The 17,290-nt window shown below is 54.6% G+C and overlaps 4 protein-coding genes across 6 annotated transcripts in view; 3 read left to right on the forward strand and 1 right to left on the reverse strand.

Moving 5' to 3' along the window:
- The window catches only part of CUNH22orf15 (chromosome unknown C22orf15 homolog), a 12,081-nt gene extending 6,811 nt beyond the window's left edge, over positions 1–5,270 (reverse strand). The window contains exons 1-5 of one of the 3 annotated variants that reach the window (XM_077745903.1): positions 5,025–5,270; positions 4,298–4,384; positions 4,070–4,204; positions 3,768–3,848; positions 3,091–3,104 (exon numbers count right to left, since the gene is read on the reverse strand). In XM_077745903.1, coding sequence (XP_077602029.1) covers positions 3,091–3,104; positions 3,768–3,848; positions 4,070–4,204; positions 4,298–4,384; positions 5,025–5,049 — 342 coding nt within the window. In that variant the 5' untranslated portion in view covers positions 5,050–5,270. Of the gene's footprint in view, positions 1–3,090; positions 3,105–3,530; positions 3,849–4,069; positions 4,205–4,297; positions 4,385–5,024 lie in introns of those variants that run through there. The other 2 variants (XM_077745900.1, XM_077745901.1) reach the window with 2 other exon arrangements.
- On the forward strand, positions 1,172–2,679 carry CHCHD10 (coiled-coil-helix-coiled-coil-helix domain containing 10). The gene is made up of 3 exons (XM_077745856.1): positions 1,172–1,353; positions 2,219–2,366; positions 2,471–2,679. Exons 1-3 carry the CDS (start codon positions 1,225–1,227, stop codon positions 2,488–2,490), a joined length of 297 nt encoding a protein of 98 aa, XP_077601982.1. The 5' UTR covers positions 1,172–1,224; the 3' UTR covers positions 2,491–2,679.
- Positions 5,271–8,881: 3,611 nt separating the features above from the next.
- Positions 8,882–10,014, forward strand: VPREB3 (V-set pre-B cell surrogate light chain 3). The gene is made up of 2 exons (XM_077745946.1): positions 8,882–8,930; positions 9,698–10,014. Exons 1-2 carry the CDS (start codon positions 8,882–8,884, stop codon positions 10,012–10,014), a joined length of 366 nt encoding a protein of 121 aa, XP_077602072.1.
- A 1,600-nt stretch (positions 10,015–11,614) lies between these two features.
- ZNF70 (zinc finger protein 70) lies at positions 11,615–17,256 on the forward strand. The gene is made up of 2 exons (XM_077745855.1): positions 11,615–11,667; positions 14,265–17,256. Exon 2 carries the CDS (start codon positions 14,344–14,346, stop codon positions 15,688–15,690), a length of 1,347 nt encoding a protein of 448 aa, XP_077601981.1. The 5' UTR covers positions 11,615–11,667; positions 14,265–14,343; the 3' UTR covers positions 15,691–17,256.
- Positions 17,257–17,290: the final 34 nt, after the last annotated feature.

The raw sequence follows: 17,290 nt of genomic DNA on the forward strand, positions 1-17,290 counted from the left end.
ACACTGGACAATGATAAGATAGGGTAAAGAAATTAAAGCTCTTCCCCGCCCAAGGGTCATAATATGATTACTGCAAAATCACTCAGAAAAAAACATATAAACTTCAAGTTCCTGCAGGGCTGGGAAGCGTCCTAAATCCGCGCCTTGGCCCTTCCCTTGGCCTGGAACCAAAGTGATAAAATCTCGAGGCCACAGGATTCAAACCTGTGCCAACGCCTCTGGGCACCCAGATCAGGGCCTTCGGAATAGGCATGCTGCTAGTATGTCGCTAAACACTGTCAGTGTCCGGCGCTGCATCCGTGATGCGGCACAGGGTGTCAAGCGGGGTGTTGGGCCGCATGGCGGGGAAACCACCCCGGGAAGGTGCCCAAGACTAGCCAGGGTTGCCCCGCATTTAGGCCCGGATGGAGTCTAAGAGGGGCTCCGGACGCCCCCTGGCGGACGTTCTGGGGATGGGTCGCGCTGGGCTTTCCTTTGGGTATTTCTTTACTCTGCCCGCGACCCTGACAGCAAGTCGTAGTCAGTAAACCCAGTCCGTAGGAGGGGGACCAGAGCCTAGCCTTGCTGGATTCAAGCGGTCGCCACCCTGTCAAGTTCTCCCCTGGCGCTCAGACCCCAACCAACTCCACTCCCTGCGCTCCGCGGTAGTTTCTGAAAGGACTTGGTCCGTCGCCCCGCCGTAAGCCCTCGGCACCTTGCAGCATTGGTCCGTGTCCCCAGTGCCCACACAGCTCGGGCCAGACGCAGAGAGGAAGCAGGGTAACATTTCCAGCTAAGAAGGAGGTGATGCTAGGAGGGACAGGTCTCGGAGACCCGCGCGAAGGTGAGATGCCTGGCCACTCCCTCTGGGGGCGTGTCCCCTAAGCCCCGCCCCCTGGCACCCGCGGAGTTTATTGGTGCCGCATTCGTCCCCGAGACAGAACCGCTGCCACCTTGTCTCTGACTGCGTTTGACCGAGCCCCGCCGCCACCATCATGCCCCGGGGAAGCCGCAGCGCGGCCGCCCGGCCAGCCAGGTGTGAGCAGGACAGGGGCCGGGTCGGGAGGGGGCTAGGGAAGCGCGGACACTCCCCCACAAGGACGTGATAGTGTGACCTTGGCGACCGCTGCGCCATCTTGGTGGGGGGAGGGGCGGGGTGCTGCAACCACATGTCTAAGACTGTGGTCGCCAACTCNGCCCTCTGCTGCTGCACCGGCCCCCACCCCGTCAGGCCAGCCAGGCCTGATGGCACAGATGGCGTCCACGGCCGCTGGGGTGGCTGTGGGCTCGGCTGTGGGACACGTCGTGGGTAGCGCCCTGACCGGAGCCTTCAGCGGGGGTAGCTCAGAGCCTGCCCAGCCTGCCACTCAGCAGGTGAGCTGCGGGCTCAGGAGAAACTGAGGCCCACTTCTCTCAAGGCCACATAGTAAGGAACTGCTGGAATGTCCATAGAGGAGTGCCCTGGTGTGTTCCGAGCTGCCTCGGGCCCAGGACTTTTCCCAAGAAGGGTCTTATTCCTCACTCTGTTGTTGGCCTCCTGCCACTCACAGGCAGGCTCTCCTAGTCCCTTCCGCGCGAAGCCAAGGTCCCTCGACTCCAAGGGATCTACCAGCCCTTTAAAAATGGAAAAGCCAAAGTTCTTAGCGGTTCAGAGACTGGCCCAAGGTAACCTAACCCTAGGGGAGGGGAGGGATGTTGAAGTTCTGCGTCCCTGCTCTCCCTGTTCCCAGGTTCTGCCCTGTAGACCCTGCAGCCCAAGGGCAAAGGGTAGCCAGCGACTGTTTCCTGGTGACTTATCCCCTACTGGGTGCCCCACCAGTCCTGAGCCAAATGCAGCTTAGTGGCAGGGTCAGGGGTCATGAAGATCAGTGTGGCTGAGCCTGGCAGCTACTGGTACTTGTGGGGGTGGGGCTTATACTCCAACAGTACAAGCACCACACCATGCTTTTCCAGAGCCTTCTCCCACCTCTCAGGCCCTACTTGCCCAGGGAGCCCATATGAGGCAATTGGGAAATGCTATTGCCACCAGCACTAGCATCGGCTGAGTGGGTTTGACAGGGCTGTGGGTTCCTTCTCTTTCACAGATGGAATAGCTGAGTATAGACAGGGCAGGCTGCCAGGGATCCCAGGGGCACCTGCGCAGGGGGTGTGGGGAGGGGCAAGCAGCCCCCAGCTTTGGATCCCATTCTGGGTGCCAACCTGGAGCTGTGACATTGCTGCCTCCTGTGCCACACCCTAGGCCCCCACACGCACTGGCCCCCAGCCCCTGCCATTGGGGCCCTGTGCCTACGAGATCAAGCAGTTCCTGGACTGCTCCACCACTCAGAGTGACCTGTCCTTATGTGAGGGCTTCAGTGAGGCCCTGAAGCAGTGCAAGTACAACCACGGTGAGTGAACAGCCCCTGATCCAGGCAGGAGTGGGAGAGAGGGGCGGTCCCTCTCCCTGCACCTGCAGGCTGACCCTGAGCCTGTGCCACTCCTCCCTCCGCAGGTCTGAGCTCACTGCCCTGAAGACACCGGTGTGGACGGGTGCAGATCCATGAGCCAACCCTACACTCACCTTCATCCCTTCACCGACAGCCATACCACTACATCAGATGGTACCCGTGTAGCTGGGGTTGGGAGTAAGGAGGGGGTTTCTCACCCTGCAGATGACCCGAGACGCAAATGTGCAATTAAAAGAGTTTATTTTAGACCACAGCCTGCTGTGTGCCCTCTCACTAACCTATCTGCTGGGGTGGGGTGGGGGGGCATGGATGGATGTCCAGCTGTGGGTTGGAATGTTTCACTTTATGCTGGCATCCTGGGTGCAGGAGGGGGAGGAGCCCTGTTGTAATTTGATGACCTTAAATAGTCCAAATAGGGGTGAGGCATTAGCAGGGACCCCAAGGGCATCTGACTCTGGGTACTGGAATCCCTGGATAAGCCTGTTGTCTCCCCCTGTCAGGGTTGCTTGCCACCTTCACCCTCTGGATCCCCATCTCTGCACACACATCTTAACACCACTCCCCCCCCCCTTGGTGGCCTCATGTCCGGTCTGTGACCTTGCCCCTCTTGCTGATGCAACTTCGCAGTAATTCCAGGTTCTGCAAGAAGAATGCCACTGGGCTGCTATCTGTTTGGGCCTGATCGCACATGGCAGAGGTCATGCCAACCCCCTTGGATCTGAGTCCAGATCAGCCACTTGGCTGTGATATGCCAGGTCACAGGGTCTGCTGGAAGAGAAGCAGGCCCTTCAATCCCGGGGCAGACCTCACTATCAACGTGCTCTGTGCTGCCACCTTCCTTGAGTTCACCAGCTCTGCGTTGAGCACCTATTGTGTGCCGGGCCCTATTCGATATCTCTGGGGCACTGAGGATGTTCCTGCCCTTGGGTGTTTATATTCCAGTGGAGTGGTGCGGACCTCTCTTGGTGTGGTGTGTTCCAGCTTGTACGTACTTCTGCGTGCGTGTTTTGGTGGGGGTTGGGGTCTACCTCTCTGCACATATAAGTCTGTTCCTGGGACTTCTGAGTGTGAGCATCCCCCCAGGTGTCTATTACTCCTCCTTACCTGGCTCCTGGTCCCAGCTAGCGGGTCCTGGATGGCAGGGAGCCCTTCCTTCGTGGCCTTGAAAGAGGGCCCTGCTCCTGGTGATCACGCCGAGTGCTTGTGCGCCTCCTCCGGCCATCGCTTGTGGGTTGTAGGCCTGACAGGCAGCGAAGCTCCTCTGGAAGGCCCAGGAAGCCCTACCTATGGGGGCTGGGGAGAAGGTGCACCCTCCCCCTGGGGCTCTACCGTGAGACTCACCTGCGAGCTCTGGATACTGGTCATCCAGGTTCTCCAATAGGGACTCATAGCGGGTGGGGGCCCCATCCTCTCCCTCTGTGGAGGGAGGAAGACCAATTCCTGACTGGCCTGGTGGTTCCCACCTCCGCCTCTCACTCTAGACTTATTTGCTGGCCCTGTCTGGGCATCCCAACAAGGCATTCGATGCGAAGGGTCAAGACTAGGTCCTGGCCAATGTTGGGGGCTGGCCTGGACCTTGGGTGGTCTCTGGACTGCTGTCCCCCTCACACATCCCAACATAACTCCAAGGGGAAATCTTGGGCCCCACTTACTGATGATCTGCACAAGGACATAGGTCCCGCGCTCCTGCAGCAGGGAGTTGCCCATGGAAGGGGCCTCGGAAGCCCCTTCATCCAGGCTCACCAGGTGCCCATCCTCAGCCAGGAGGGCAATGGTCGCTGGGAGGGCAGGGAGGAAGGCAAGGCAGGGCTGGTACCTCTGCCTGGGCACCCTTGGTCCCTCCTCCCCAGCACCCCTCCATGCCCCCTCACCGTCTGGGGACACCTGCCCCTTCTGCCTCAAGTGGGCAGTGAGGGTCACCAGGTTGCACCAAGTGTTCACCAGCTCCCAGCAGCCAGCTGTAGGGACAGGGCAGAGGTGAGTGAATGGGACCCTCTGTTTCTCCCAGTCTGGGACCATCTGTCTCCCTTCCATCTTTTCTCTAACCAGAGCAGGGAACAGGGCTCCAGGATTAAGACCATAACCTCTTTCATCCATTTCTTGAGATGTCGGTGACCAGGGCACACAGCTCATGCCTCCTGCACTGGGTGCCCCCCTCCCACTCCAGCGCCGCCTCTACACAGGACTTCTCTCCAGCACCAGACCCCCCAGTCTCCTATCCCAGCCGCCCCCTGCCACCAGGAGTCTGGAAATCTGCAACCGTGGCTAGAGCTTTAGGTGCCTAATGTACCCTGAAGCTTGAAGACCACTGACTGATTTGGAGACGGTGTAATTTAACACCATACCCGTGGTGTTGTGGTGGGTGTTTTAGAGGAGCCCACCGGAATTTCCCATGACCTAGCCACCGGGGGTTCCCCTCAAGGGACTCCAAGCATTTGCTCTGCCTTCTCATAGAGCTGTTTCCCTAACCCCCCCAGCCCCTTACCCAAGTTCACTCCCCTTCCTCACACTGCCTCCCCACTCTCCCCCAAGCAGAAGAAAGCAAGCCTCTGAAAGTACTTTCCCCCTACCCGTCTTGGGACAGGGGACCTCACTTACCTCCAAACATCACTGTGATAAACATGGCTGCAGGGGAGAGGAGACAGATGTGGGGGTTTCGATCCCCTAACCTCCGACTTCCAGACTAAGGAAGTGTCTGGGGCTGAGATCTATTCTGGGTGGGGCCCTGCCAGGAAATGTGCATCTGTGTTTGGGGATGGGTGGGTGAGTGGGTCCAGGCTTAAGTTCTTGCTTGGCCACCCTTAGAGCAGGGCTCCACCAGCCTAGAGGGGTCCCTGCAGCTAGTTCAGGACGCTCGGCCTCCTCTTCCTCCCGCTTGCTGGGTCAGAGCAGCCAGAGAGTAGACTGAGGCCCTCCCAGCTTCCAATCTGGTCTCCATGGCAGTGGGAGTTACCAGATTGTCTAGGCAGGAAATGCCTTCCCTGCAGTATCCTGGTAACAGGATCTGGGGCTAGAGTATGGGCACTCCCTAAAGCTTGGCTAGAGTGGGGGCTCGAGCCTTGTGGTCTGGGGATGGCCCCAGACCACATCTCCCCACCAGTACAGACAGAGCTCCCGGGCTGCATGTGGGAGAGGTTCCTGGATCCGGGGCCCTGTCCTGGGGAAAACCCCCAACTATGAGCTGGTAGGACTGCAGCCATGGCCAAAACCTGGCAGCCTCACCAAACCTTGCTTTTCCCTACCTTCTCAAGGCCCTCTTCCCTGTGCTCGCTGTCTTTCCTCTCCCTCTCTGCCTTCCTCTGCACCTCCAGCCTCCCCTCTCTCCCCTTCTATCCTTGTTTCTCTCCTTGTTCCATCAAGTTTATTGAGATATGGTTTACATACAGTAAAATTCGCCCTAAGTGATAAAAATCTGACAAATCTCATAGGTCCGTCACCACAGTGGGGAGGCAGATCATTTCCCTCACCCCTCAAAATTCCTTCATGCCCCTTTGTAGTCCCAATGCTGGTGCCTGGCAGCCACTGCCCTGTGTTCTGCCCCTGCCTTTTCCAGAATTGTGTAAAACAAATCACACAGCACGGAGCCTTTTGAGTCTGGCTTCTTTCACTTAGCATGAGATTCACTCAGGGTATATCAGTGGCTCATTCCTTTTTACCGCTGAGGAGGGTCCCATTGTCTGGATGTGCCACTGTTTGTTGATCCATTCACCTCTGTGTGGATTGTTTCCAGTTTTTTGCCATTATGAATTAAGCCAGTATAGACATTGGCAGATATGTTTTTGTGTGTCTGTGTCTCTCCCTCCGTGCCCATCCTTTCTTTAACTTTTTCTCTCCCTTTCTCTGTCTTCTTTCCTTCTTCCCCCTAGCGCCTTTCCCTCTGTCTCTGTTTCTGTCTCCTGCCCCCTCTCCATGAGCCTCTATCAGACAGACCCCTTCAGCCAGGGTGCCAGGTGGGTGCCTAGAGCAGGCTCCCCGCCTTGGCCAGTTCCCTTTTCCCCAAGGTTTTAGAAATGCCTTCCCTGCCAACCTCCCATAGTGATTAGGCTGTTTGTCCTGCCCTCTGGACCACTGAGGCAAGAGGGAGACGGGATCCCCCATGCAGCTCGCCCAGCACCACACTCAGCTCCGTGCTTCCACCTGTAGAAAGCGGGTTAAGAACATGACTCAGCAGAGTCCTTGGGAGGATTAAATGTGGTAACACTTTATTTATTTGTTTGTTTATTTAGTAGTCTCCACGCCCAATGCAGGGTTTGAACTCACAACCCTGAGGTCAAGAGTCTCATGATCTACCAACTGAGCCAGCCAGGCAACCCTTAAACATACTACCTTGGTCTCAGCATGTAGAAAGCACTCATTCAGTACTGTAGAAACAGCTCGTGTTTCCCCCCCAGTTATTTAAACACAGGACACTTTCTTCTCGGGACACCACTGTCTCTGAGGACCTGTGTCCTGCAGAACACAGCTCAGGAGTGGCTGCAACCAGATTCCAGAAAGGCCACTCTGAGCCCAGGAGCCTCAGTTCCAACAATAATCATCATGGTTTTCCCAAGGGCTCGTCTTCAGTGCTGCCAAGGAGGGATCTTTGATCTTGAGTGTTTCGGGGATGCCCCAAGGAGGTGTTAGGAATGGGATGGGACCCATTGGAAGTAGGCTTTATAACCTCCCCCAAGGGAGCTCTCTAGGCTTTGAGTTAATGAGGGCGTACTGTTCTGATTACTTTTATTATTTAAGTATGGTAAGGCCAGCAGACCAGGAGTTTGCCATTGAGAAGACAGTTTGTTCCCTGTAGATCTCTAAAGGAGGGGGCGTGTTGCACCACAGGGGGACACATGGAGAAACAGTAAGTCAGCAGGCAGAGGGAGAGGGGGAGCCTTTACTGGTGGTTTCTGAGGGTAAGAACAACGAGGAAGGGTAAGCAGGCTCCAGATTGGCTGGTTTGAATAATTTCAGGGCTCTGGGGATTAGGGACTTTCCCTGGATGTCAGGTACCTGGCCCTGGATGACTAAGCCAATATGATATTGGCCCACAGAGCTCTCAATTGGTTTGCATCTGATACGTGCCTGCACTATTTCTAGGAACTGGCTAGCCCTGGGAGGGTCAGTCAGTCCCTCCAAGGTCAGCAAGGCCCCAAATATCAAAGCACCAGAACACAGAAAATGCAAAGGCATGATCAATACACGCACTGTCCCTGGCACTGAGCATATAAATCCCATCTGCTTCTTCACAACCCTTTAGGCTTGCACTATGTTCACCTTCATTTCCCAAATAAGGAAACGGAGCCACGGAGAGGGCAAGGAACTTGGCTGAAGTCATGAAGTTCAGAAGAAGAGGTTCTGAGATTCAAGTTTGAATCCCAGCTTGGGAAGTCAGCTCCTCTCTGTCTGGCAAATTAAAGGAACTGACCATGTCAAGCTCTGGTGAGGATGTCCCTGGAACTCTCCTACCTGCTGGTGGCAGTGCAGATCGATACAACCATGTTGGGAACACTTGTGGTATCTACTGAAGCAAGTTCCCTATTGCCGGGCAACTCCAGCCCCAGGTGTCTACCAGAAGAAATGAGAACACGGGTGCACCAAAGACAATAAGGATGTTCACAGCAGTTTTAGTTGCAATAAAGACTGGAAAGCATCCAAATGAATAAACTGTGAAAACATTAGGTGGTTTACCTGCCTTATGGATTACATCCAACTATGAGAATGAATTAAACATTGCTGCATATACATGGATGACTCTCATAGTGCTGAACAGAAGAGGTAGGAGCAAAAGGAACTCACTATTGTTCCACTTATAGTTGGCATTCTAGAGCAAGCAAAATTGATCTAAGTGATTGAAGTCAGAATGATGGTTATTCTTGGGGTTAGAGGTTATTATTGACGGGAAGGCACATGAGGGAGTCTTCTGGGGAGATGGAAATGTTCTAAATCTTCATCTGGGTAGAGGTTGCAGGGGTAGGTGTGTGTGTGTGTTTATGTGTGTGTGTATATATATATGTATATATGTACATACATGTGTATATACATATATGTATATATGTGTAGGTGTATATGCGTGTATATATACACATACACACATGTATACAATGGATATATGTGTATATACATACGTACACACATGTATATAGATAGATAGATAGTCATCGAGCCATACACTTAAAATGTGTGAACTTCACCCTCGTGAGTTACACCTCAATAAAAAAGCATCTACCTGCTATAACTGCGTGTGTGGATTTCCAGGTTCCTCTTCTCAAAAGTCCCTGTGGGTCAGGACCCCAAAGACATCTGGGAAGATAGGGTCGGCTGTTGGGCCCCAGCTACTATACCCCTACATCCCCACCCCCAGTCAATGGGCTGATTTGCATGCCTTGTCATGGTCCAGAGGTTTCCCCTGCCCATGCTCTGAAGCACTTGGAGCACTCCCAACAGAACGACGCCTGTCTACCTCCCTGTCTCTGGCCATGGCTTGCTGGCATCTGGCCCTTCTTCTGACTGGGGCCCTCCTGTCAGGTGAGCTCCTCCTAAGCCTGGCTCACCTGGGGTAGGGTGGGGTGGAACTGGCTCCAGAAGGCCCCTGCAGGGAAGCAAATCAATGTGGGCAGTGGGAGGGTTCTAGAAGAGGCATTAAGATGGAGGGGAGAACTGGCTATAGATGGCTCTGCCCTAGACCTGGGGCAAGTCATACGTCCATGTGGGCCTCAATTTCCCCATTTGTGAATGACGAGATTGTTAGGATTCCTTTGGATTCAGGTTCTTTAGAGTCTCAGAAGAGATTGGAAGTGGCCGGTCACCTTTTTGTTTTTCACATGGAAAGCTACCCCACAGGGCCTCAGGGACAACCTATCCTTGAGACCTTTTCCAGCAGCCAGTTGTCTGAGGCTGAGTTGATGGGTGAGATAGCCCAGGAGGCTTCTTAGTGGTGGTTAATCTGTAGCCAGGGTTTGGAAGAGCCGGTGTGACTGAGGGGTAGAGGTCTGCAGGGCAAGGAATGGGGGTGGGCAGCAGAAGGACCCAGAGGCCACCAGTCCCACCTTCTGAACTCTAGGCACTCAACTGAACACATATCCTTGGGAACATAGCACCAATGAGGACTTAAGGGTCACCAACTCTATGCCCCATCCAACCTCGATTCCATGGCACTGGGCTACGAGCCTTTTGGGAGTCAGAGTCTCCTTGGAGTGTGACCAAGCCTTTACAGGGCCGGGACAGGAAAAAAGGAGCCCATGTCAGAACTGGGCCCATAGGTCTCTCTCTCTTTCTCTCTCACTCTCTCTCAGTCTTCCAACCAGGCTTGGCCCAGCCAGAAGCACTGCTGGTCTTCCCAGGCCAAGTGGCCCAATTCTCCTGCATACTCAGCCCCCGCCATGCCATCATCGGGGAGTATGGCGTGTCATGGTATCAGCAACGGGCAGGCAGTGCCCCCCGACACCTCCTCTACTACCGCTCAGAGAAGGACTACCACCGGCACCCCGAGATCCCTGACCGCTTCTCAGCAACTGCGGACGCCGCCCACAATGCCTGCATCCTGACCATCAGCCCTGTGCAGCCTGAGGATGAGGCAGATTATTACTGCTCTGTGGCTTACATATCCTAGGGGTGGAGCGCGGGATGAGTGCCTCTTGTCTGCCTCTCACTTCTGCACCCTGACCTTGGGCCCCTCTCTTTCTCTGAAACTTGGTTTTCCTTCTCTGTAAGATGGGTTGGTAATATTAAATGTGAACAATAACTATTCTAGGGCCATGAGATCCCTGCTGAAAAAGTGACTGGGAGTGTGGGGGTAGGGATTCAGGGGATTGTTACAAAAGAGGAAGCACCTGAGACCCTTGAGGCAGTCCCAGCCTCTCCCCTGGCCCCCAGGGGGCTCAGACTGGTGGCCTGGGCTTCCTGTGACCTGAGGAACTGGAGACAGAGAAAAAGGAACCAGTTCTTGCTGCTCCCAGTTCCACATGGCTGGTTGTGGGCCAATGCGCAAGCGGTGGCTGGACTGGGTTCTCATGGAGCCCAGGCTGCTAGCTTGGAGGGCAGAGGGGAGCTCCTGCCTACTCCCTGACCGATGTGGGGGTGCGGGGGGACTCAGAGGCACCCACGGACCAGGGCGGGCGGTACTGAACACAGGTGGGCAGCATCTCTTCTGTCAGGAACTTGTGTTCTACTGGTCTCCAGTGATACGGCTCTGCCCGGCTCCCCACCTCCAGGCTCTCCCACAGGCAGGGACGGCCTTACCTGAGCAATTGGGCCCAACGGGGAGCACTGGGTAGAGGGACAATCCTTATCAGAAGCAGCTGGGTGTGGGTTGGTGGGGTGGGGTTCAGGCACATACTCCTCTGCTATCCTGGGTCCCCTAACAGGCGCCTTACATCCCCTAACAGGTCATTCATCCCTCAGATGCACTGGAGTTGGCGGTCTCCAGGGAACAAAGAGGGTCCCGCCTACACTCCCAGCCGTCTCATGGGCCCTTACTGGGCCACTTCTCCATATCTCAGTCTCTGTTGGTACCGTCTGAGCAATCAATACCAAGGTTACCCAGGGAGGGTGAATCAAACAGGACCCCTGGGCCTGTGCGAGGTGACAAGCTCCATAGCTCGGGAAACACCTTCCCTTCTCCGGAAGACCCCAGCCGCCCCAGTGTCCTCTGGCTTGCCCCCACCCCCAGGGCAAGTGCAGTGGGAACTCGGCCGCCAGCCTGTGGCTCTTGGCCGGCTCGCCCCTCCGGGTCTCAGTTTCTTCTTCTGCACTCCCACCAACGCCTGTCCAGCTGTTTTCCCCACGACCAGGATGAGCTTTGGGAACGGTCCCGGGACCAGTCCCAGACCTTGTGTCCGGAGCCAGAGCCTCTAACCGCGAACTACTGGCGCGGTGGGACCACCGAGACGCGGGGACCTCCGCGCGGCCTAGAGCGGTCCCGGAAGTGCCCGCGGGCGGGGGGCGGGGCTCCGGGCGCTCNCTCGCGGGCCTCAAACCAGGGAACCCTGACCCGTCCGAGTGTCTCCCGGGTGCCCAGGCCCTGGGGCCTCCTCGAAGCATAGGATGATCGATGCAGGAGGAGCCGAGGAAGGTCCCGAGAGAGGTGGGAAGATGGGGTCCCAGACCTTTGGATCTTTGGCCCAAAAATATTTAAAACATTGTTGAGGAGAGTTAAAGGATTGCCAACTTTCTAAACAGAGTGGAGACTTCAGCGTGTAGGTGGTCCGTAATGGGAATGGAAAATCCCTCAGGAGGGAACTTTGGAAACACCAGGATTTAACAGGTGGGTGGAGGAAGAGTTGCAATCACAGATACCCAAAAATAAAGAATCAGAAAGCAAGAAAACTGGGGGGTGGGGGTGGGGGGAAACTTTCAGAAATGAAGGGAATAAAGCCGGGAGTGGGATTGGGGCGTGGGGGGTTCAAAACCTTGAGGTGTTCAGAGAGACAGTGGGTTTAATGAAGGGGCGGGCCCGTATCGTCACATCTCCCAAGTTTTCAAGAGAAAGCCTGAAACTCACGGACTTTTCAGTATTGGCAGCGAAGTCAAACAAAAAGGGAAAGTTCAACTCTCTGCAGGCCAAACAAAACGTGTCTGTGGCAGGATCCCCAGGCTGCCAATTTGCAACTTCTGAAATGAAGGGTTTTGAGAAGGGAGCTATTGGTGAGCACTGCCAAAAGGGGTGGGGAAGTGAAGTCTGGGAAGAGAGAGATTGGCAATAAAGAGGTCATTGGATGCGAGAGCTGAGGACGCTGAAGACCCAGCCGAAACTGGAAACTTGAAATTTGTCTCTGTGCAGTACACAGTACACATCCGTATGATTTTCTTTGGCAACATTTAACATCTTAGGAGGACTTGAGGGAGGAAGTTGGTAGTTGGCAGCTGGTTATAGCCAGTCAAGGAAGTGAGGAACGTGATGCTGGTCAGAATCCATAGTTAGATCCATGATAGACAGAGTCTGAGCTCGGCAGGGAAGGGTGGGCTAGAAGAGAGAACCAGAGAGAAATCGGTGGATTGTTAGACCTGATGAGATCGACTCAGAGAGCCTGAAGGACTGGAGATTACGGTTCCTAAAGAGGGGTGGTCAAAGAATCTTTGAGAAGCCTTCAGTTCTGTGCGTCATTTCACACCTGGCCTTTTTACCGCCTGGAAAATTCATTAAAAAAAAAAAACAACCAAAAAACATTTCCAAATAGAAACAAGTTCCATCGTGACTATGTTGATTAATTTAGTGTGTCTTTTGAGCAGCTCACTCTCCATGCTTCAGTGCACTGTTAATAGTACGTGGGTATAGAGTTGTGAGGGTTAAGTGCAAATGTGCCTGTAGAAGTTCTAGTAGTGCCTAGCACATAGTAGATGCTCAGTAAACAAGAGCTGTTGTGGCACCTGGGGAGTTTCCCTTCAGCTTGCACAGCTATTTCAGAGTGGGAGCCTGAGGCCACCATAGTTGGATGAGGGGCTGGATGGAAACAACTCCGTCAACTGGAGCAGTTGTTTTTGTCTTTTCTTTATTTGTATCTCCCAATTTATTTGAATAAAGAATTTTTTGCTCCCTTCCCCCCACCAAAGTGTGGCCATCAGTCCTAGCACAAAAACAGATGGCTTTTCCTCATTCAGTCATGTATTTATTCAACAAATGTGTGTGGAGCTTATCCTGTTGTGCTGGGGGGCTGGGGACTCCAAAACGCAAGAGCACAGTACCTTGCCCCCAGGGAGCTCTCAGGCAGTGGTGGCGAAGAGTCCTGATGGCAGATGTTTGCTGTCCAGGGCCGTGGGCACTGTGACGGTCGTGTGCACCGAGCTCCCCGGGTCACTCGGGGGGTGTGCTGAGATTGTGAGAGTTGTAGGATGCAGAAGAGGCGACATTTGAACTGAGTCTGGGAAGATGAGCTAGTGGCAATCTGAGAAGGGAACAGGATCTGTTAGGAGGAGGAAGCAGCAATTAAGGGTGTGTGGAAGGGGAGGCTGGGGATGGGGCTGGAAGCGCCAGGCCGGGTATGAGGGCTTTGTGAAGGATCTGAGCTGCTGCAAGATCCCGAGACAGACGATCAGGCTTCTTTTGGGGTATTTGACACTGGTGTCAATGTAGAAAACTACAAGAGAGAGAAGTAGAAGCTGGAGGTAGGTGGTCAGTATTGAAATACTCCTGGGGAATTGCACTGAGGCCTGAGCTGCGGCCTGACAGGCAGAGACCTCTTAATAAAGCCCCAGGAAATGGACAGACTAGACATATGGAGTGAGAGAGGGAGCAGGTCTAGGCTAACTCCTAGGGTTGTGGCTTAGGCTCCTGGCTGGAGGGAGTGCAGCCAACCTAGTGTAGGAGGGAAGTTTGTGCTCTTTCTCAAAACCTCCCACCCCAACATCCTCCAGTAGCCAGAATCTTGCCCCTTTTCCACAGGGGCTCCACATCCTACTCTAGTTCACCTTTCAGAACAACCTCAGTCTTTAGATTCTAGACACTACTGCGTGGCACTTGATTCTGTCTGTCTTTTTTGTAGGTTTTTTCCCTTAATGTTTTATTTATTTATTTATTTATTTTTTGAGAGAGAGTGTGAGTGGGGGAGGGGCAGAGAGAGATGGGGACAGAGGATCCAAAGCAGGCTCTGTGCTGACAGCAGAGAACCCGATGTGGGCCTCTAACTCACAAAACTGTGAGATCATGATCTGAGCCGAAGTTGGATGCTCAACGACTGAGCCACTCAAGCGCTCCTTTGGTTGTTTCCGATCACCCTGTTCTCTAATTCCGTGGGGCTCATCTCAAGGGCAGGATCCTATCTTCTGCTTATTTGGTTATGTCCACTGTAGAGTACGACACAGGAAGGAGGCACTTACTAGGTGCTTGCTTTGCAGACTTGACAGTGTCCCTTGGATTCTTTTCAGGTCGCGAGAACAGTAAGCATGTCCTTAAGAAGACCATCTTTCAAGAAATACAGTCACTGGGGGTGATACTCAATTCACAATGGAGGTTTCCCCAGCAGCGAAGCTTGGTGAGACCTTTGTGTTTGAGGACGGGTTAGAGATGCAGCAAGAGCTCTTCCCAGAGGAGGACCTGGGGGACCCTTTTCTTCGGGAAAGAGGCTTAGAGCAAATGGCTGTCATTTATAAGGAGATCCCTCTCGGCGAGCAAGACGAGGACCATGACGATTATGAGGGCAACTTCAGCCTGTGCTCAAGCCCCGTTCAGCATCAGAGTACCCCGCTGGCACACAGACCCCAGGACGATGACCTCTTTGGCCAAACCTTCCTCCAGAAATCAGACCTTAGCATGTGTCAGATAATCCACGGCGGAGAAGAACCCAGTAGACACGATTGTGAGAAGACGAGCAGGGCGCACGCAGGACCCAACGAACCTCACAGAGCCGCGGCGCCGGCAAAACCCTACGCGTGTCGGGAATGCGGGAAGGCCTTCAGCCAGAGCTCGCACCTTCTCCGGCACCTGGTGATTCACACCGGTGAGAAGCCCTACGAGTGCTGCGAGTGCGGAAAGGCCTTCAGCCAGAGCTCGCACCTTCTCAGACATCAGATAATCCACACCGGGGAGAAGCCCTACGAATGCCGGGAATGCGGAAAAGCCTTTCGCCAGAGTTCAGCCCTCACGCAACACCAGAAAACCCACACCGGGAAGAGACCGTACGAGTGCAGGGAATGTGGGAAGGATTTCAGCCGGAGCTCAAGCCTCCGAAAACACGAGCGCATTCACACGGGCGAGAAACCCTATCAGTGTAAGGAATGCGGGAAATCCTTCAACCAGAGTTCCGGCCTGAGCCAGCACCGCAAAATCCACACCCTGAAGAAGCCTCACGAGTGCGAGCTCTGCGGGAAAGCCTTCTGTCACAGGTCCCACCTCATTCGGCACCAGCGGATCCACACGGGGAAGAAGCCTTACAAATGCGAAGAGTGTGGGAAGGCCTTCAGCCAGAGCTCCAACCTCATCGAGCATCGGAAGACGCACACTGGCGAGAAACCCTACAAATGCCATAAGTGTGGGAAGGCCTTCAGCCAGAGCTCGTCGCTCATCGAGCACCAGCGCATCCACACCGGGGAGAAGCCCTACGAGTGCGGCCAGTGCGGGAAGGCCTTCTGCCACAGCTCGGCACTCATTCAACACCAGAGAATCCACACAGGGAAGAAACCCTACGCGTGCAACGAGTGCGGCAAAGCCTTCCGGCACAGGTCAGCCCTGATCGAGCACTATAAAACCCACACCAGGGAGAAGCCCTATGAGTGTAACAAATGTGGCAAGTCCTTCAGGGGAAGCTCGCACCTTATTCGGCATCAGAAAATCCACGCTGGGGAGAAGCTCTAGAAAGAGGAGCTCATACCAAAGCTTGAAACCCTTTCCTGGATGGAGCCCACACCCCATCGCTTTGTCTGTGAGATCCCACCCCCCTCCCTGATCCCAGGGCCAAAAAGAAACGTGTCAACCTAGGTGCTCCTGGCCACCCACGCTAGCAGCAAGGGCCCCTCTCGCAGGGGCCAGACACCCCACGCCCAGCAGATTTGCTGAGCGGAAGGGAGGGTGCACTCACAGGACGGCCGCTGACATGGAGGTGTGCCAAAAAAGAGAGCTGGCCTTGGGCTGTTCATATTTGACTCCCAAGCCCAGAAGACCGAGTTTTTCCATCTCTTCCCCTTTGCCAAAATCTCGAAGAATAAACGCCAGAGGGAGAAAGTTGAGTTAAACACACAAGAATGTCAGGTGAACTCTTTTAACATCAGGCTGCAGTCTGGCACTTTTAGAAGACAGAACTCTGCTCATAGTCCAAATCAGCTGAAGAAAGATGAATCCCAAAGTAGATACATTAGCAGCAAAATGGAATCTTGCATCTGGCTTGGGCATTGGTGGGGACAACCGAAACAGGCTACAGAAAAGGGAGGCTCTGGAAGGATTCGTTCTGGGGTTGGGGGAGAGGGTGGCAAGCCCCTGGCGTGGTCTTTTAATCTATGTTCTGGGTTAGAGTGAGGTTGGTCTCTGGCAGGTGGCTCTTTCACAAGAGGGTCGAGGTTTCCTCCCATGGGCCACAGGACGTTTGACACTGCCTCAGACTCCGCCTCGCACAAGGCATTAATGCCCTCCGGTGATAATGCCCCCACAAGACCCAGGGCTCCCAAGACCATGGTGTGCCTTGGTTGTCAGCAGCGCCCGTTTCTGGTCTGGTGGCTCTGCGGCCACCTCTCTGCCCTCCAGTGCTGGGGGTCTTAGGAAGTGGGGTAATTCATTCAGAGGTCCCAGTTCTGTCCTTCCCACTCCAGTGGCCTTGAGGAGGCTCCAAAGCTCAGTTTTTCTCTCTGTGAGATGGAGATGGTGGCACAAAGCCATGTACCTCTGAGGGTATAAAGCTCCTGTTCAGAACGAAACCACCCATGAAAGTGCTTTGGCAACTGGCAGTGGAAGGTAGAGACCCAGAGCGACCCTTGTCCCACACAGAGATTGGAAAGGCAAGCCTGTCTATTTCCCAGGTGTCCAGGCTCACAGCAGGCCCTCTCATTAAACCAGGGTTTAGGCTTTCCTTTACTCCCTCCAGCCCCGCACCCTGGGCTGCGGATGCCACGTTCCAGACGGGGACCCTTCCCATCCTGAACCTACCCCTAGCAGCAGTGTGGTCCGTGTGGCCTGCGCCCCCATGCAGGTCCTCTCCCTGGTGATTGCTCCAAAAGTACCATCGCCTCTGTCCTGCCAAGACCAATTCAGTTGGCATCCCCAGAGGAGGGGCTCAGACAGTGGTGTGCGTTTAAAGCTCCCCAGGCGATTAGAACATTCCAGCCCGGGTGTGAGCCCCGTGCTGGGCATCCGTGCAACCCCAGCATCTCCCAAATGTCAGGCCTGCTTGCCATGAGCAGAGCTTGAAAATGGCTGTTCTGTCTCACTCCCCCTGCCTCACCGCCCCCCCCCCCCCCCCCCCCCC

Source organism: Crocuta crocuta, unplaced genomic scaffold (genome assembly GCF_008692635.1).
Source record: "Crocuta crocuta isolate KB4526 unplaced genomic scaffold, BGI_CrCroc_1.0 scaffold344, whole genome shotgun sequence".
Taxonomy (NCBI): domain Eukaryota; kingdom Metazoa; phylum Chordata; class Mammalia; order Carnivora; family Hyaenidae; genus Crocuta; species Crocuta crocuta.